This window comes from Ruditapes philippinarum, unplaced genomic scaffold (assembly GCF_026571515.1).
Source record: "Ruditapes philippinarum isolate M1 unplaced genomic scaffold, ASM2657151v2 ctg13991_1_1_1_1, whole genome shotgun sequence".
Taxonomy (NCBI): Eukaryota; Metazoa; Mollusca; class Bivalvia; order Venerida; family Veneridae; genus Ruditapes; species Ruditapes philippinarum.
The window spans coordinates 1-21,768 of NW_026853531.1; the positions used below are offsets into that span (position 1 = coordinate 1).

General features: G+C 31.6%; 1 protein-coding gene across 1 annotated transcript; it reads right to left on the reverse strand.

Moving 5' to 3' along the window:
- Positions 1-2,072: 2,072 nt before the first annotated feature.
- LOC132737141 (uncharacterized) lies at positions 2,073-20,573 on the reverse strand. Its single transcript, XM_060724395.1, has 12 exons — positions 20,380-20,573; positions 18,136-18,375; positions 17,108-17,425; positions 8,169-8,477; positions 7,266-7,565; positions 6,584-6,883; positions 5,892-6,188; positions 5,238-5,510; positions 4,428-4,595; positions 3,363-3,411; positions 2,806-2,995; positions 2,073-2,604 (listed from the first exon to the last, which is right to left on the reverse strand). Exons 1-12 carry the CDS (start codon positions 20,480-20,482, stop codon positions 2,407-2,409), a joined length of 2,745 nt encoding a protein of 914 aa, XP_060580378.1. The 5' UTR covers positions 20,483-20,573; the 3' UTR covers positions 2,073-2,406.
- Between the last annotated feature and the right edge of the window lie 1,195 nt (positions 20,574-21,768).

The window sequence follows — 21,768 nt, forward strand, 5'->3', positions numbered from 1 at the left end:
GGATTGTTTTAAAGTTAGCTTAAGCAGCTGTCAGGTAATGTGTGACCGAGTCTGCAATTTTCATTTATTAGCTTTTTAAATGCCTCCGAGGGATCATTTTTTTCCAGATATCGAAATAATCGCAGACTTGTGCAATGTACTCTGGTGGGTCCCCAGACGTCAAACATGTCATAATTTTGACCGACACTTTGATTCCTGCACGTCTGCGAGGGTCTAAGGAAAATTAGTTATTTATAAAACACTTACTATGCTCAAATTTGATATTTGAAAATATCAATAATTGCTACATGGTCTTTTTGTAAATACAATGAATAAAATTAAACATGTTTTGGCTTCACACAAAGTAGTATGTTAAGTTCCAAATCCTACGCAGTATAAGTGGACGACACACAATTGGTATATAGTGTAATTAAAAAAAACAAATCGTTTTAAAGAATGGAACAGCTTCAGGAATATGTCTGCACTGTTTTGATTGAATTCCTAAATATCTGCGAGAGTATAAGAAACATAAATAACCATTGAATACAACAAATTGGAAAATTATACTTACTCACTATATGTTGGTAAAAAATGCTAATTTACGATAAGAAAAGTTAATATGGTGAAATGGATATATCCCCATCACTACAAATTCCATGCTCTTAGTGCAAGAGGTACCATTCTTTATTCTGAAATATTCTATATTGAGGTCTATTTTCGACGATGTATATCAATGTAACACTGCTGATTAAGTTGCTATATTGCTATAAGTTTATACAAATTTATTTTAGTTCGATTGTGTTTAAAGCTATGCGCTTATTGAAACACTCTCGAATCCGTTCCTGAAACCAACCAGTACTTAGCGATGAGCGAAAATTTCTTGCTCAGGGTAACAACGTGTTGGTTTTGATAGTGCTTGAATCCACGCGGTCAGCGATCCTTAGATTACCGATGAGTTGACCATTCGGCCATGCCGCCACTCTGCAATAGTTTAGAGTCACGCAAGCCTCCCCATACGGGATTCACACAAAAATCTATACTTTAGCTATATACATGTATATATAGGTTGCTCAATTGTTTTTATATATATTGAAATCACTTTAACCTCGAATGAACTGTGATTCAAAGCAGGGAGTTCCAATTGCATAAATTCAGCTGGCATGGAGTTTAAATGGAAAATATCCGTCTGCATTTTTTCAGATTAATAATATGGGCGGGTTCCCGAGGGACGGATATTCCGATCCGAACCGCAAACATATGTCAGATATTTTTTCTTGCATATTATTTCATATTTAAAATGGTTTACCTCAATATGATATAAGTTCATGGAAATTAGAGTCATTTCATTCATAACTACTTTCTTACAATAGCGCATGAACTTACAATTTAAATAACAACGGCGAAATGACGACATCCTAAGCACATATTTCCCTGCTAAAGCGACGTCGTTTTAACGCGGTTCATTCATAAAGTGCGCTAAAATGACGTTGTTGTTTGGCACGCGACTCATCTGGCACCCCCGATACCAGATGAAATTTCCGGCATGGGTAAAACTCACGGAAACGCCAGTCTGCTATGCAAGAAAGTAACTGAATGTGTCTGATTTCCTGAATATTTAGTGATTTCGGAAATAATATAATTATAGAATTTAATAATCTTATCCTGTACTATGACAGTTTTATATAGGATGTTTAATTTTAGGTTTCATTTTGTATTATGCTTTTATTTTTTATAAATTATCAAAGGGGCATAATGCCACAGCAATATTGTTTTTTAATTCTCAAAACCTTTTTATTTTTAGTGTATATTTATAGTTAGTTATTCATTGACCAATTACCTGAACCATCTTTTTCTTCTGTTGCATTTTTAACCGTTAGTACAATTAAAGTGTTTTCGTTTTTTTTATGAAAGTGAAAATACTACTTTTTTGAGACAAACTATTTCGCATTAAGTGCTAATTTCGTCAGGTAACAAGCATCTAACATACACTTGAAAAATAATTTATTTTTTATTTTAAAATTCATGCTTCCTTTTCTATCGAAGTAAAATGTATTCATCGGCAAGGTGTTTTGAATGAAAATAAAATCCCTGTGTGACTTTTTAGTTGTCAATTTTATAAAATAGCAAGTGAAACTTAAAAAAAGGTTTTAACAATATAACTACGTTGATTAATGATAAAATATTCTTTTTGCAATAATCTGTTAAAGGTGCATGCGCAACAAACATTGTCATAAAAAACATAGGAAAAACACTTAACACAAAAAGCAGTTTATCAAAGTTCAATAACTCAATTTCACGACAGATTAAATCTTAAGGTATTGGCAATAAGCCCTGACAAACACTCGCATACACATGCTAATATTTACAGTGTTTCGTGTGTAAAGTTGATTTGTGTAATGACACAAACGTCATGACTATCAAATAAATCTACTGGTTTGCATAAATATTGTCTTGTTCAGTAGGAGTATCATCAATGCCTTTATTAGTTTTTGTCTTCACATAATCTATATCAGCATATTCTGTAGGGGAATCTCGCCGCTTGGCAACTGCTGCTTTTGATGGAGTCTCATTTGGATCAAAGGCAAGATCAGCATATAGTAATTGTCCGTCCTGTGCATGTTGGGGCTTAAAATTAAATCAAACACAAACATAAAATATACCTATTTTACAGATTTCATAATATTTAAATCTAAATGTATACTTCATGTGATGAAAAATGTTCAGTCAAGTAAATTATTATATCAAATATGCAGATGACCTTACGCAAGCCATCACAACATCTCTATATAATTATAAAACAAATGTAACTGTGATAATTGTACACACCTTTTCCGTCTTTGAAGAAGAAGCTGATTCTCCTGGTTTGTTTACTTGCGCATATGTATTGACCGAGTCTTCAATCGTTTTCTTTTTAACTGGTTGAGAATATACAGGTACTTCTGCTTCGTTCTCAAGCGCATGCGCATTCTGATTAAGGTTTCCCAAAGGACGAACCTCCGGGTTTTGTTTAGAAAATCTGCAATCGTATACACATGACCATGATTCTGATGATTGTTTTTTTAAGATGAAAATTAGATTTAAATTGAACAGTCTCAATTGTAACATGGCACAAATATGAAATATACAAATCATTTAAAAAAAGTTTAAGTTATTACAATATCATGTGATAAAACAATCAAATTTTGATCGTTAATGCTTAAGATATATTTAAAAAGCCAACATAAAATAATTTTATGCACATATACGTTTGTATATAGTTGCAAAAAAAATTAGATTTTTCTGTTGTTTTTTTTTGTACTACCTGAGACAAATGTCTTAACTACAAGTTTACAAAGAAGCTAATTCTTTGATAAAGTATTTATTAAGAGTAAAGAGACACTTACACTATATCATCCTCATGCTTGTGATAATCTACCTGGCTGTCCCTCTTTTCTGTAATGTTTAAGAAAAAAAACATAAAAAGAAATGCCAACATAACTAATAATGTTGTTTGTAAATACAAAAACATTTTGTAATTATAGATAAATGTTATTAAATGGGAATAAGCTTAAAATTAATATTGAGTGCCTAAAACGATAAAAAGACACTTATGCAGACATGTGGCTTGCTTACACGATACTCTTGTACAAAATCGGACAAGCTTGTTTTTAATTTGTTAAGCTCAGTCCAGGGTCTTTTAGTCAAAGGACATGCTTCATGTAGCGTACTAGAAAACAATTGGTATAAATGTTCTCTTCATGATTGAGCTAAAAGAGATATTTTGATGATTTAAACACTGTATGTGTATGTCGTACATTTTAATATTTTATGCGTATTTTTGTTTCTTGAATGATAAGGAATAATATGAGCGCAAAAAACAGCACTGAACAATTTCAGTGCTTAAACAATCCATCGTATGAGTTCGGTTTTACTTTCCGTATTCAATGGATAATTTAATTTTAAAATTGGCAATTTATTTTTATTTTCTAAATAAGTGTCCCGTTCCTGGACGGCGGTATATACAACTATCAAGATTTGGTCATTTAAACACTGCATGTGCTAAGCCAATCAGAATTGAAAATTGAATACCACATGATAACAAAATGGATGACAAAAGACCTTAAAAAGTTGCGCCGTTGGAACAGTAGTCTGCTTTGTTTTGTTTTTGTTTTTTTTGCTCTCTTCTTTTTTTTGATTGTCGGGTTACCTGTATTTAGAATTGAATAACTACTTTCATGTACGAAGCTCGGAACCTGTTTGTAGACTCCTGCGGGGTAAACAGTATCCGGTGTATTTCTGTTAAAGGAAGAACATTTACTCTATTGTTCAGGAAGAAGTCAATTTGACGACAAAATTTGGAATACCCGGCTGAATTCTAGCATTTGTGTAATAGCAACGCTTGATAATCTTTACAAGGCACTGCAAATGACACTGTTTTTCATAGAAGATATATTTAATGTCAATCTTACCTGTAGAATTTAGGCGTTTTTTCCTGATGACAACAAACAAGACCGCTATAACAATGATACCGACCACAAGTACACATGCACCCAATATTATCCAAATTATGGACTTGTCTGAAGCTTGGCCAGTATTTTTCTGTTTATCATTGTTTTTATTGTCTTTATCGGCTTTTTCTATATAAATATGAAATTGTTTCCTTATGATGAGCTAATGACTTACTTAAATTATTTAACATGAATTTCATTTTTCTGTTTATCATTGTATTTATTTCTTTATCGGCTATTTCTGTGTAAATATGAAAATTTTCCTTATGATTAGCTAATGACTTACTTAGATTATTTAACATGAATTTCACGTCTATGATTATTTATTGGTCATGCATTTTAATGCCAAGAAACAGAATATATATATATATATATGAAATCAATTTGTATCAAGGGTAAAAATTGAGATCATGTTTAGTAAAACTTGCAGGAAAAACGGACGTCTTGAAGAGTGTCAAGACTTTGCAATGAATGGGATTCATTATAACTTATGTGTGGAAAATATGTTTGTAAAATGAGTCGTAAGATGGACAGGAGCATAGGCAAGCTGTTAACAAGTATCATATCGGAAAGAAAGTTGAATCATTTTAATGGAAACGCTTCAAATTATTAAACATTATTAAAGTAATAAAATGCGAACGACATTTTGCTTTTCAAATTGTAACTTTAACACTCTGTTTAACAAGGTTCAGATTCTTGTTTTTGGAAATTATGATGAAAATATTTACAGAAATGCTGAAACAAACAAATGGAATGTAAAACCTATTATACCTTTTATGTGTACAGTCAGATATTTTTGATCAACTTCTGCCTTATAGTGAACTTGGCACATAAAACGTCTGTTTGAAACTTCATCAGTATCAATATTTAATACGCAAGTTGGTGACAAATTACATTGCTTCTTCCTTATGTTTCCATTACTTAATTCAATCCATGATATATTGGAGGCAGGAACGCTTTCAGCTTCACATTTTACATGTGACCGCTCTCCTTCAGAAATATTCAATATCGATCCAGATATATTGAACTTTATAACTGGAGGGACTGAAATTTGATTTCAATACAATATCATGTTTGTCATTATAAGATAAGAGATTGGTACAATCGGAATATTTATCTCGATGATAAGCTCATATATGCAGATACAGATAAGGCACAAACGCAGCAACAAATAAATCAGAAAAAAGTTAATTAGATTACTTGACAATGAAACAAAATATCACAAGAGTGATATTTCAAATTCTATTACTACGTTTGGAAAATAAATATAATGCTTATTCAAATGTTGAAAAAAGTGGCAGTGACTTACAAGTTTAAACTATTTTTCGTCTTTAAAGCGACAGTGTTTTGTGATTTTTCAGGTATCTATCTAAATATTGATTGTGATATTTATCAACAGAATTGACGAAATGTCTAGAAACTTACAAGGTAGAAGTATTTTGACAGTGTCTTTAAGGTCAACATGAAACTCGTCACACTCAACCATACACGTTACATTTTTGCCATTGTCTTCTTCACTGACATTCAAGTTTACTTCATACACAGAATTCCACGCACCATGGGGTAGACTTATATTCTCTGAAGACTTTTCTGATCCAATGATACCGCTTGGAGCTTTAAACTGAACGTTGCAGACTGGATTCGAACCATACACAGTGCAAGTAGCATACATTTGACTGTCTTCATCAACTTTCACTTCTAACATCACATCTGTGGGAGGAACTAAACAAAACAAAAAGAAACTAAACTTACATATACTGTTCAGTTATTGTTAAACAATATAATGTTACGAGTACAGGCTGAAACTATATTTTTTCCAGAATATGTTTGTTTGTTTTGCTTTAGTACACATACTTTTGATACAATATCATCACAAAGTCTTGTAAACATCAGTCTATAATAACAGTAAAACCTCACTAGTGAGACCACTGAAGGGACTTTGCAAATCTGGTCTTAACAGCGGGTTGGTCTCAAGAATGAGTTTGGTCAACCGGAAAACCATGTATATCAAGTGAAAAGAATTAAAAATATAGGGGCACTCAGCAGACTATAAATGAAATATGATATTATGTAGTACATACAAAATATTAAATAAATCTAATAGAAAACAATCTTACAATGATAATTGACTTGTTTTGGCGGTGAACAGTCCCGCACATTTGTGTACCATTCATTATATCGGCAGCACGTGATGTTTTCTTTATTCCATTCTTTCTTAAATGTGGTCAGAGTGATAATGTTGGTATTTAAAGATGTAGTCGAATTATAAAAGTGTGATTTTGCAGACGATACTTCTGAACCGAAAATGATAAAATACACATTCGGATTAGGTCTTCCATCATCCAACGTACATGTGATGTTAACAGCTTCTCCGTCTATTAGAATTTCCGGCACCGAAATTTGAAACTTTGGTGGTTCTGTCAATAAACAAATAAAGGTTATATCACCTTTAATAAAAACATAAAACTGAATGAGATTTAATTAATCGACTCATTTTGCTGATAAATGCAGTTAAATTTAAGGTAAATGTCATTTTCTTTCATTTAAAAATGATATAAAAACAAAATCGTTTTCAAAAAGGAAATTATTTTAACATTTGGCATTTTGCGTTGTTTCAAAGTGTAATAAAATCGAAACATCACAATTAATAAAACATTCATATCAAAGGTATAAAATTTATGAGATTAAATTAACCAAAACACATAAAGTAAAGTTGGTAACGTTTGGTATTGTAAACAATGTGTAATAGTATCCAAACATACCATCTTAAATACACATAAAGTAGCTAAGTATACTTACTTATAACAAACATCTGAGCAATAGCGTTTAAAGGTGACGCCAATGCATCGTTCATGACTGAAAATATCACACTTTCCATGTGATGGTGGTCCTTGACCCGGAAAAATACCATAAAGGTTGTCGAATTAAATTCTTGAGGTTTATATGACTCATTTCCTATTGTCATAGTAACTGTAAGAGGACGGAAACCACCATGTATCTCACAGGCAAGTTCGAACTCATCATTATCCTCACCAACAATACAGTCCCTGCACTTTTCTATGTCTTGTAATCCAACTATTACAGGTGTACTTGGTGCTTCTGAAAAAATGTAAGAAAAAGGTTAACTGCAGAGAATTTGTGATCGGGTTTTCTGTCTTTATTTCCTTTATTTATTGTTTGAAATTTTCTTTTGACATCGTATTGATATCTTTTACAAAAATTCATAAATATACAAAAAACGTCATTTGTGCAAGCAACAAGATTCGTGCACATTTAAAATGAAATACATAAACTGGTATGATGTAAGACACACTGTTACTATTTTGTCTACTTGATGTTTTAGTTTTTAAAAGGTACCGAACGTACGTTATTTGTTAGGAAAGGACTGGAATTAATTTAACTTTCTGAGGTAAGTGTTCCGTTTAGTGTAAGTTTACATCAATAGCTTGTGTGCAAAATTCCGCATCATTTGCTCACTCCGTTTTTCCATAATAAATACTCTAAAAATAGACCCATAATTGAAAAGCGTTGTAATGCTTTTCAATCAAGTCGGGCTAAGAGTAGCATAAAATACGATATTCATTTTTTTCTATCTTAATGATTTTAAGGTCCTAGATGGTCTACGTAAAATTTTCAAATAAAATGCATTAGATGTTTTGATCTTAGTGGAGATCCAAAGTAGTTTAGAAACATAAAACCAACCTGGTAATTTCAACAGTATATTGTTTGTGTATAAGCTCTGACCACAATAAACACTGTATCTTCCATTCATAGAAACACTGAACATATTAATTGTCAACACATATTTGTTATGTTGCCCCACTTTCTCTTCGTAACTGCCATCAGCCAATATCAACGTTTCTGATTTTGTGTCGACAGTGTGTACCCAGTTTCGTTTGAAACTAACGCTATTGTCCAACACATACTTTGACGGGTAATATTCTATTTTTACGGTCTCATTCTTAATCAACTTCTCAGATCTGAGGTATACTAGTCCACAATTTCCTGTATCTGGAAAATAATTTTTAGGTAACTGATTTCAGGTGTTTAATTAAATAACATGTTCGTTCTTTAGTTTCTAAGAAGTGTTTTCTATGGGCTTGATTCTACGTTGCAGAAATACAGTCGTTGTCATATGGGCACGAACTGGCACATGAGATGTACTACCAATGGCCGTAAGCTAACTGTATTTCTTCCTCATATGAAAGATTCAAATGTCCGTATCGATATTGGCGGGCAAGTGGTTTAAAGTCAACGACCTTAACCAATTAGTCATAGACTCGGGTAAAAAAATAAGACGCTCATGAATAATCGTAGAACAGATTCTGTGTTTCACTATTAAGAAATTCAGTTTGTTGCAATTTATTTAGAACCTCTACTGATAAAAGCAGAGTTATTCATATTACCCACATAAAGAGATCAGATGAGCCTCGATCAACAATAAGTAAAATCTAAAAATAAAAGAAGAAAAAAAAGAACCACTACCGGGTGTAGAAAACACTCGACTTTGTTTTTTTTATTTCTTGTTTCTTGTGTGTGCTCTTTCTTGTTGTTCTTTTTTGAATATTTTGTCCCCTTTTGTTTTTAATTTACGTTAATGATATTGCTCATTCCCTCTAATGCCCTATTAAGTATAACACGCTTTTTTGCAGTTGATTTATCTTTAGCAGTGTCTACAAAATAACATAGAAAATTAACTCAATCACGATCTTAACATGTAAATAAATGGTTATACTTACGTCTAGAATATGCTTCACTTTTATGGGATAGCGGTACCCAGTATGTGAAAGATATTTTAAAAAAATTAGCGTATTAACAATATCAATGTCCATTCAAAGCTTATTTAAAAATAGGATGGGTATATTTGGCAGAAAAAAGAAACATTAAAAAAAACAAGATAAACAAAGAGAAACATACATTGTAATTTACTGTCATTATCTTTAACACAGTTATTTCCCGCTGTAGTACAAAATGCAACTGAAAATCACTATAGTTTAAGGTAGCTCGCTACTTTCCGACCGAAATATGACAACATCTCAGATCTTGATGATTTTTGGTATACAGACATGTAGATATGTAAGCTTTACTTCTGCAGTATTATCTTATAAATAAACAGCGTTACTATGACGTCAAAGCGCCCTCTATCGGTGGCAGCGAAATTGCGTCTTTTTTATCAATAAACCGGTCTGTTCTTATCAATTTTCATCCGATTTCCTTCATTTAAATTTTATAATGTTCAGTAAATGTATGTCTTTGTAACGACGTCTTCCTTGAACATTTGCTTAATACTCTGCGATTCTACGTTATTTTCCCTCACGTTCTGACGTCCATATTTGATGCAAATATCGCGCGATATCGCAATAAAGATTGTGAAATAATAAAAAATCAACACGGTGAATTTTGCTATAATTTTTTTAACATGTAGTGAAGTCATAAAAGAAAATATTTATGCAATAAAAATAAAAGTTCAACGCGTAAGATATTTTGCTATTACTATTTGAATATAAAATAAAGGGTGAGTAAAACGTAATGATTTTGGTGACGTCAAATATTTTTCTCAAAGAAATTTTCACGACTTTTTCGATTAATATCATACTGACAGGAATAAAAATGTGTGAAAACCATCAACAACAATAGTATTTAGACATGTTCCGTAAAAATGTTTTTTTTAAAGTCCTGTCAGATGCCTGCATTTCGATGAATACATGTATCTTCAATTATATACATGTACAACAAATCAGGGTATATAATTGTCTGCAAAAGTTGGTATCAATCTCTGAAAAACTGCAACGTATGGATATAAATACCTCGAGGACTGAAAGACAATTCAGAATATTGAAAGATATAATTAAAAGGCCACCTAAGTGGAAATTATAAAAACATAAATTTTGCAAAGAATGTCAGAAAAAAAGAATGAAAAGGCTGGTGCAGTCGCAATGTCATCATGTTATGTGTATCCAGGTACAGCATAAACTTCCATGTTATCATATGTAACAATTTTGAATTGCATATATCAGTTAGTAGGAACAGAGACATAGATAACATCTATGTCTCTGGTAGGAAATGAATCAAATTTACGTTTCAAAAATATATGATCAACTGGAAGTAGCAACGATTTGTACGTAAGTCATGATTCACTGGTAGTCTTAATTATATTATAAAATCTAGCAGACATTAAATTCAAAATTTTCTACACGTATAAAAATCTATTTATTAACAGCCATCAGTTATTCTATTTTCTCTCGCAGCTAAATACCCTGCACTAAGCGTGAGACTCAGATTTAAAGCAGGAATCACGCTCTCATGCTATGGCTTTAATTTATCACGTATTTCACATAATTACAGATATTCTTATTTATTTTAAACTAGCTGACTCGCGGTATGCGTTTACTAGCGCATCTTTGAGGCGACCTGAAGCCGTGATCATTTCTCGATTAGAGACGAAAGATCCGTTGATTTACTTTGTATGTTCAGAAGCGGAGAATTTTGCATATTAAATACAGATTCCCTTGTATTGAAGGCGATTATGTAGGATTCTCAATTTGTGTGATTATGGTTGTGGGAGAAGCTCGTTTTGGTCTGCACATAATGCAGTGCTATGTAGAGCCTAATAAATAAGTATGAAAATAATGAACTATGCATTTTATGTTTTATATCTTCTTATTTTTTTAATATTAGGTTTAACGCCGCTTTCAACAGTATTTCAATTATAGCGGAGGGAATTTAACGAAACCAGTGTTTCTCACAGTATCAACTTCTCTTTGGAAATGAATGACAGGAGTCCGAGGTGGACCTTGAAACATTTCATACACAGTAAACAATTCTAAATGATAATCTATTAGTACAATACGCAATCGTGTCTCGAATCCATGCCTTCCGAATTCAGCGTAAGACCACTTTACCGATTACAACGTGGCAACAGAAGAAAATTCAAAGTTAAAAACCTGATTATGATCTCCCTTAATAAGGGAGAAGTCCACTTTATTGCTAACATAATAAACACATGTTTTTGGTGTGTGTTTTGAGGTTGTTTTTTTCTTGTTTTTTTTTTTATTTTTGTTTTAAAGCAAACTGTATTGTATTAAAAATTGAACAAGATAACGACAACATAATACATTATTCGTATTCAGTGGTAACAAAAGTTGCACAAGTTATTTGATAATTATACTTTGTATTTAATTAAAATATACAGTATAACCTTTACAGAGAAATGCCCTTTGTTGCCTAGAGTGGTTGCTCTACAGAGGTAAAATGTAGTGGAACTCTTTAGAAATAAATAATACTTTGAGGGCCGCTATGTTATACTGTAATGAAAAAGCGGTAATGAATCCGAGTTGAGTAATGGTTATATATTGGGTGTTTCACATTCGAGTCTGCAGTTGCGAATATGCTTATATATTTTTTATTCAGTATGATTTTTGCTTCCAAAATAGTTTATAGTTTGTCACATGAGCGCTCATTTTCTAATTATCATGACATTTTAATTAGATTATAATTATATATGTATTGCGCAGACTTAAAAATGGTTAGCAAAAATAAAAATAAAATAAAGGTTTTTGTTTCTTGTACAGTTTGTTTTTTTAAATATTCTTAAAGGGGACTCCACTGAGGTTGAAAAGCCAAACACATAACATTTGAATTTCTTACATGAATGAGCTGGGACACTATAAACAGAAATATATGCGAAGATAGTTAAGAAATATACTTCGAAATAAATTGAAAATCGTATTTTTATGCTTTTGTTAGCCCGATTTGGTTGAAAAGCGTTAAAACGCTTTTCATTTTGAATAATTATTCTGGAAAAAACGAAGTGCGCGAATGCTCTGAAATTTTGCACAAAGATTAATGGTCTAAACCTTCATCAAATGGTACATTTATCTGGAAAAAAATATTTTCAGTTCATGTCAAAAAACCTCAGTGGAGTCCCTTTAACATATTTGAATATTATTTCTGAATTTTATTTATCACTTATTTCGGCACATTTGTATGCTTATCTATTTTAATTGTATTTTTACGATGTGTTTTGACACCGAGGCTCGTCTGCCTTTGTGTGATTTTATGAAAGTGTTTAAAGGCTGAATGTAACGTAAAATAAATATTCTACGGGTATAAGCTAAGCGACCTAATATTCTTACTTCATTCATACAGCAATATGTGAATCTTATTTTTTGCGCTGAAACTAGTTAATTCATATAATAATATAACACTTTAACAACATCACACATTATAAAATTAGAATTAAAAGATGTATGAGACTGTGTCCTGCAAATTAGGAAAGTATTTTAAAAAGGGGTTGTCGGATTAAACATTGTAAATGTGCTCATCTAGCGCATGTTTACAATGAGAAAATAATCAACAAATTTAAAAAATATACATTTCATCAAGTCCCTGTGTTGTTTATATAATTTTTGACGTAAGAAAATTGTTATTTGGTATTATTCTTTGAACTCCAACATCTATTAACGTCACCAAAATCATAAACGTTTCACTCACACCTTTATTTTTATTTTTAAAAAAAGTAATAGCAAAATATCTTACGCGTTGACCATATATTTTTATTGCATAAATATTTTCCTTCACTATCTCACTACACGCTCGGAAAATTATAGCAAAATAAACCGTGTTGAATTTTTTTTATTACACAATTTTATTGCGATTTTGCACGATATTTGCATCAAATATGGACGTCAGAACGTAGAGAAAAATGACGTAAATCGCAGACTATAAAGAAAATGTTAAAGAAAGACATCATTTCAAAGACATACATTTACTGAACATTATAAAAATTTAAATGAATGAAATCGGATGAAAATTGATAAGAACAGACCGGTTTATTGATAAAAAAGACGCAATGTCGCCGCCACCGATAGAGGGCGCTTTGACGTCATAGTAACGCTTTTTTTTTATAAAATAATACTGCAGAAGTAAAGCTCACATATTTATATGTTTGCATACCAAAAATCATCAAGATCTGAGATGTTGTCATATTTCGGTCGGAAAGTAGCGAGCTACCTTAAGAAATAACATTAAACTATGTTATATTCAGAATAAATTATCCCATCGTCAATACAGCTTTGGAATGAATTATCAAAAGGCATTTGAGAATCAATCACTTAAGCAAACTTTTAAAGAAAACTGAAAAAACCTCCCATTTGTCCGTCTTTCTTTATAATATAAACAGTGAACGTTCACCAGCATTACACCATACACGTCTTGAAAACAAATGCAGTACTTTAAGCTCCGACTTATAAAACAATCGTATCATCCAAAAACCAAGCGTGTGAACTGAGTGTTTCATTTTAAGCGATAACAGTCAGGGAAGAGTTACTTCCCTTACCGGATGTGACGTAAATGGGGGATAAAACTATGCAGGCCGCATAGAATGTTAGCTTATTGAAATGTTAAATGCGTAAATACCGATCGTTCAATTATGATTATAACATGTAAAAACTTACACATGCATACATAAATTCAATATCAAGACAATAGAAAAAAATACAAAAAAAAAAAATACATTAAGATTAATTCTCGCTACGGAGTGAAACAGCAAAACTTCAAAGTGAAGATATTTATTACATCTAGATTTTCCCTAATGTCAGGATGAAAAGTTAGTAACTAAATCAAATTTTGATATTTTATAAACACCCATTCACACTGAAATTGCCTATATAAATTTAAATGGCCATTTTCTAGTTTTCTTTGTTATTTTCTGTCATTTAGAAAATTCCGGCGTATTTGTGACAAACATGAAAGTAAGATTGCAAATGTCTTTTAATGATTGTTTTTCAAGCTTTTATAAAACGATAACAGAATGCATTATGTCAATACTTACTGATTCTTTTTCATTATGCCGTATAAAAATATTTCAAAGAACCAGTGAAGGATATAATTTTATAAATATTCCGGAAAGAACGAAAACCATGTGGCATTGACTTTTATAATTTTAGATTCGCAACAGACGATAATAAGATAATTTTGATATTAAGAATCTATTCTTATGGTAATAAAAATAAAGATCTTTTCCCAGAAACTTATTTCATAGATAAATAGATGTGTTTAAGCGCCACTGGGCCGTAACATATTAATTAACAGGGTGCATAATTATGTTGTATATACAAGCGGCACTTGGCTGTGATATCATAAATCACCAGGGTGTATTTTTTAGAGTTATACCATTACATCAGATTACGTCAATTTTGTTAGTAAGTGAAAACTGTTGTCAAAATATCTATGGTCCGAATTTTGTTATGGTTCATCCTAGGGACTTTATTGGTCATGCCTTACTGATTTGATACTCGATCCAGAGTCCTACCAACTGGCACAGTCAAAAATACGTAAAATTATAATTCAGTTAATAGCGTATTTCTCGTGTTTCACAACTTGTTTTTTTTCCAGATTTTTTTTTAATATTTGATAAGCATTGTATGAATTAAAAGTATCAAGTTGAAAATATTACTTTATTAGCTTAGATATATTGGTGTGATGTACGATTTTTTGAGAGTGCATGTTTTGCCGACACAAATAGTATACTGTCATGTACATTCAAAATAACTTTTACTTTTCATGCCTTTATATTTTATTTGAAATTACATATATTTATATTGTTTTTCTTTGTCTTAGTAATGCTTAAATCAAAATGATTTTTAATGAGCTAGTATCTTGCAATTAATTATTACGCAGCCGTTTTTCGAATTTACAGAATCCTTACATTTTTGAAACTCAAAATATATTTTGTATATTGTATATTAGCAGAGACATAGATACATTATCTATATCTCTGGTATTAGCAAGTTAGTACGATTTAACTGTCTGGTAAAATTTTCATTATTAAGAATCTGACGAAAATGGTAATCATGATCAGTTACCCAGCAATATGGTCTTCTATTAAAACAAATCGTTTACCTTATTATAGTAAACATCTTTATTCATTTCACCATCTTTTTCATGTAATATCTTATTCAATTACACAAAGTTTTGGCAATTTCAATATTCCAATACGGTCTTAAATGAAAGGGTCTATAGAGGATGCTGAATTAAAGACATTGAAAGGTTTATATTGTTTTACAATATTTGATTTTATATTTTCGACTTGTTTTTATGATTTTATACAAATCAAACTGTCAAAATCCTGAAAAAATACTGTTGAGAGTAGGCAACGTAGTTATGTTCATCTATGAATTTACTTATGTTTAATTTTTCTCTAGTTAATACGGGGATGTCAAAGCTTTGGCAATAGACTACACGTGTGTATTTAAAAGGAAATAAAATTTGATAATAAAATAAAAACATATCGATATCAGTGAAATTCATAGTCTCATTTCTTATTTTGCGCCGTAACGTAATAATAAACGGCAAGTAAATATTCCGAGAATGAACCAATCGCACTTATCGACTTACAAGGTATCAATAAAAGCCGAGGAATTCTGATTGAAAACGGACACATAAACTGGTCTCCTGCGCAGCATAGGTTAAGGAACCAGATTAAACAGAAACAGTGCATAAAATACCGAATGACACCTTTAAAACGGAAATTAAAACATAAAAAAGAACATCTTTTATCTGACTTCCACTTTCATACGGGTATGTCACAGGGCGGGTCAGCAAAAAGGGGCCGCGCTTTGGCTTGCCCAGTATAGACTACACGTGTATATTTAAAAAGAAATTAAATAAAAATAATTAAAAATAATTATTTAGATTTCTATACATATCATCGAAATGTTTAACATTATTTTTAGATTGGCGCCTCCATTTTTAATGTAATTCATGATAAACGCCGGGTCATTCCAATGACAGAACAAATCGCAACTTTTCGGCAAAAGAATTTAGCCGAGGTTTTTCCGATTGAAAATGAAAGCTGTGTATAAAATACCGTACGACATCTTTAAAACGAAAATATCAATTAAGAAATGAAAGAATTTTTTATCTGACTTCCCCGCTCATATAGGCTAAGCCTTCTTTCTTATATGAATAAGGCAAAGCCTTAAAGCGAGCTTTTTGACAGAAAGTATAGCAAATTATAATTTAATCCTATTGGCGGCTAAACGACCACTCACTATGTACGGCTATTTAATGATTTCTATGATATCTAATTTGAATCCAATCGTCAGAGAACATAGACGGGAACCATAATAGGACAGGAAACCAGATTATAGTTTGGGTAATATGAAATAAGGCAAAGTTTTTGAACGGGGAAGTCGGTTAAAATAATCTTTTATTTTTATTTTACATTCTCCGTTTCAAGTGCCATTTGATATTTTATGCACTGTTTCCGTTTATTCCGGTTCCCTGTCATATTATGGTTCCTATAAAAAAGCGCCGGACACCAGTCTGCGTATCCGTTTCTCGACTTTTATCGTTATCTTGTAATTCGAATAGTTGCGATGTGTCAATTTTCCATAATTTTGCATCTGATAGGTATATTGAAAATGTTAAGCTTGTTATTAAATCATAACATATTTCCGCGTCATATCATATCCTAATTTCATATCATTACAGAAGTATCGAGCGTCTTTCTGCTATATTTTGTGTTTTGTTAATGGGGGTTCTTTCACCTATACGTGCCGATCCCTGTTACAAAACATACTTGGAAGAGAATATAATATCATATTTTATTGATTACTATACACATTGATACATCATACCTTCAAGCGTCAGTTTCCCAGCGTTCATCCAGCAATGTGATGTCTCATTATAATAATGAACTCGGTAAAATCTTCCGTCTTGGTTTTTCTCACTGTCTGTTAATAGCATGTGGTAAATCATGGTATTTCTCTGATATTGATTAAACTTGTTGTTTAAAGGGAGCGTTTTCCATTGATCTATTCCATTCATGCTGCGCTGCCATTCTAGAATTGCATTTGGATCATACGTGTCGGGGGTAAAAGAAAATGTGACATGCCGTCCTAGTATTGTGGGTTTGTCAATACTCAATTGACCACAATAACTCAAACCAACGTCACCTGTAGAATTATTCAATCATCAATTAAAACATTGACATTTTATCTTACTGAATTCATGTCTTGTTATGATAATTACACTTAACCAAGTTTCTAATCAATGTTAAATGTTTCGAAAAGTCCTCGCTATTATATCAATTTATATTGGCTTACATTTCCTTACATCCTTTATGCTAAAAACAGTACTTTTCAATTATAATGATGTTTTTACTTGTTATATCGGCGGATATTTGATTTGTAACAATACGGAAAGAGACAGAATATGCCGGACTCACTTTCAAGGACAGATAACTAAACAAAAACAGTATCCATTTTCCACATACATTTGGTTCATTTATTAATTTCTGTAATCATGCAATCAAGCTTAAAAACAATACTGTAGTTAAACAAGAAAACAAGTGTTTGGATAAAAAAAATGACATTTTAAAACTGTTTTAGGCCTCAAAGGGTGTTGAAAAGCCGCCAAAAGACGTCAATATGAGAAAAAAGGGTTTAAAATAATGGGATATTACACCAAAGTTCTTGATATCCAGAAGTATGATAAAAATAAGTCGCATTTGACTTTGTACCATCTGGGTACCACAGTATGCGTTAAAATGGTCCCATCGGAAATCCGCCATGCATTACAAGATTACACTTCTAAATCACAAAAAGAAATTTTAATTACTTGTCACTAATTATACATTTGTATTAAAAGATATATTTTTGCTCACCACATTTATTGATACCACACGCCTCCCTTTTATATTCATATGTTGTAAAACACCAGAGTGTGGTCTTTTCATTTGTAGTACGACAGAAATTAGCTGCCTCTGATATTGTGGCATCTGTGAAGTTATCATCATTATATCTATTGAACTGATCCCATCGTAAACACGGTTTGCCGTTAACCGTCGTCTGCTGATGGCCGTCGTACTCCCAAAGTGTTGTGTTATAACAGTCTAGCACTACACCTAGTGCACAGAGTAATAACATTAAGAAAAACAACATTCATACAATTCTGGAAAATTCGAGACTCGAGGATTTCGTTTTTATACTACAAGTCATAGATATAACAACATCTTTTTATAATAACAAAAACTGTACAATATTATTTATGTATTACAGTCTCATAATTACATTTATGCCCTTTTTTAAATTCATTTCAGTCTGTTTTTGTATTTTAGTAGAAATGTGTGTACAAATGTGATCTACGCTCATACTATTATCAAGCAGGTACTTTTGACCATTAACAAAGCATATTGTCTTAGCACGTAGACAATATGCAATGAAAGGTTCGGTTTTGCTGAAGTATGTTTCTGTATTGTTTAGTCCACTACGTTTCATGATTATTTTCCGACTACAAACGTTAACATTTGATATTTACTTAGATTCAATTTCACGCACGATTTCCTCACTCGATTTATCTGGCCTTTTTACCTGTCTGTCATTATTTTGCTCGTTCCGATGTCAATTTCGATTTAATTTTTTCGGAGGTCAACACATGACAAAACTGTGCAAATGGGGTGTGGTGATAAGTTATTGCTCTGATAAAATATGCCACAGTAAATATTACTATCGGAACACTCTCTTGAAATATACAGGAATTTAATGTCGATTTGCTTAAAATAGATAAGAAAATATAAACATACAAAGTTCCACTGCAAGTTAAGTCATAACTTTATAATTTGTATCTGATTGGTTTTAATTACAAATGCAGTAGCCGTAAGTGGAATGATTTGTAACATTTTTACATTAGATTTGGACCTGTGCTTGTTGAATAGACCAGAGAAGCACGAAAACAAATTTATTCCTTGTCGATTTATATTACAAATTTTAATGCAACAATAACAATACAATATTTACAAGTTCAACTATTTGTACCATAAGCTGAAACAATAAGGGAAGGGGGCTTAATATTTTAATCCAAGTTTATTTTTCAAGGGGAGCGGTTTTCGAATGGTTAGTGTTTCTGCCTCTTAACCCAGGGCCATGGGTTGGAGCTTCGCATGGTAAACGACAATGTCTTCTTATGAAGAGGCTTGAGGTAACGCAATTTAGATTGGTTCAAATAAGTTTCCAGGATTCATAAAGTAAATATGCTGAAGCTGATTTTTTTCTCTCGAAATTTGACTTGGGTAAGATATTATACAGGTTTCAGAGGTGGTAGAGGCTGTTTTAATTTGAATTTCTGCGACTAAGTTATCATTTTTTCAGCAGGAATAACTATGTATACAGAGAATAGGGGTCGCTTTTCTGCGACATTATGACAGGGTTGTCAGTATTTCGACCAGAACAGTACTTTCCAGCTTTCATTAGTTAGTTTGATTATTAAGTTGAGGTCAATTAAACGGGGCTAATATTCTAAGTTTCTTAAGTATTTTTATTCAGAGGGAGTCAGTATTTTATAGGAAAGGGGTCATCGTTCCTTGGTTGTGACTTTATTTTGTTACACCTGCCATGCTGTTGCAGAATTAAAGGAACTCCACGGAGGTTCAAACTCTTAACATTAAAAATTTGAATTTCTTATATAGATCAGCTTGGTATTTAAAACAGAAAAGATTTCTAAAAATAATTTAGAATATATATGGTTAAAATTGAAAATGGTATTGTTTGTGCTATACATAGCACAATGTGAGTGAAAAGCGTTGCAACGTTTTTCAATTTTGGGTAAATATTTTCACAATAAGAATAATTATTTTGGAAAAAATGGACTGTAAAGATGATTTTAAATTGTGTACACAAGTTATTATTTAAGACCTACACAAATAAAACATAAATCTAGATAAATGATTTCAAGCATTTCAAAAACAATTTCATAGTCCCTTTAAATTTCTTACATCAAAAAGAAGTGAAGCAATGTAACAAACTATATTCAAAGTATGGAAGCAAAGTCGTTTCGTCGCGTCATAGCACCAAAGCAATTTGATCGAGACCCATTATAGAACAATAATTGACCAATAAAAAAAACAACTAACCTTTGCTGGGTGTGATCACTGTTGATAATATAACCGAAATTATCGTGCATATATAACAGATATCCCTTGACATTTTATATATAATAGTATCCACAGTATTCATTATGATATATTACATAATTTCAAAAGAGTAAAAACTTAAAAGCTGCTGTAATTTTTATTCGTATCCATGTTTTAAATAAACCATTGTAACCAATTTCATGTAGTGAAATGAGTTGTGGGTTATATCTAAGTGTTTTTCAAGTGTGTGACATCCGGCCCACGCATTCGACTACTAGTACTCCAGCCAACAATATAAATGTAAAGTATATCACATAATATCTGTTGTTTCCCCTGTAATTATCATCAAACGCACATTAAGTGAAAACTTCCTCAATCATTATATAGTATTCAACTGGTTGTTATATTCGATTATGTTTTTGGATCAGATAATGGTTGTAGATGATATTGTACTGTTGGGAGGTCATGCAATTGATTGAATGATTAAAAAAGACTGTATAACGTTTAACAAAATCTTGTTAGCATTTACATTTTGTAATGTCTGTATTAAAACGAGCAATATTGCAAGTGATGGTATTTAAAATCCCCCTTTTTTCAAAGAACCAGATCAACGATCATTGACTTTGATCGTAAGTCATGAATTCTGCTGAAAAAATTGTAATAGCCAAGTCGTTATAGACCAAGTGTAAATTCCTACAGGACAATTTTATTTCCGTTTCCGGACAGGTGCATGATGACTTACATGCCAATGATTGTGTTATTTTTGGGAAGTTGATGCATCATAAAATCATTGAAAATCCTTATTTGGACTGTTCTTGGTTCCATTTTTGCTGCATCTATTGTTTTACTCAGCGTATGTGTTGCCATTGCATTGCATTGATTAAACAGAAAAGAACTAATGTTATATTCTGAACAACAGTGCTGTCATTTTCTTTGAATGTTAATATTCAATCTGATTTTATTTTATTTAGTATATCAAAACCTTTTATCTAATTATAAAATTATACGTCCACTCCAGTCATACAACCTGATCAATTTTACTCTTTTTAAACTCATATAATACATATCCTACAAGGAGTACAGTGTAGAAAAATCTTAAGTTTACTTAAGTTTACTCTTTGTTTTACATTCTAGTGCTGTTTTAGTACTAACATACGTGTCACCTTTAATACAAGCATCTATAATTTGTCAAAGGTTTTTCAACTTTTTAAAATTTAAAATGATAAAAGAGGATGGACATATTACAATTCCGTTTTGAAGACTACAAAGGGCTTCTAGTCACAATTGTCAAAACTAGTTGTGTGGTTATTTAAGCAGGAGGACATAATTTTGCTAAGATATCTATGTTGACCTATAGTTAATGGTGTACTTATTGTACAAGTCATGAAT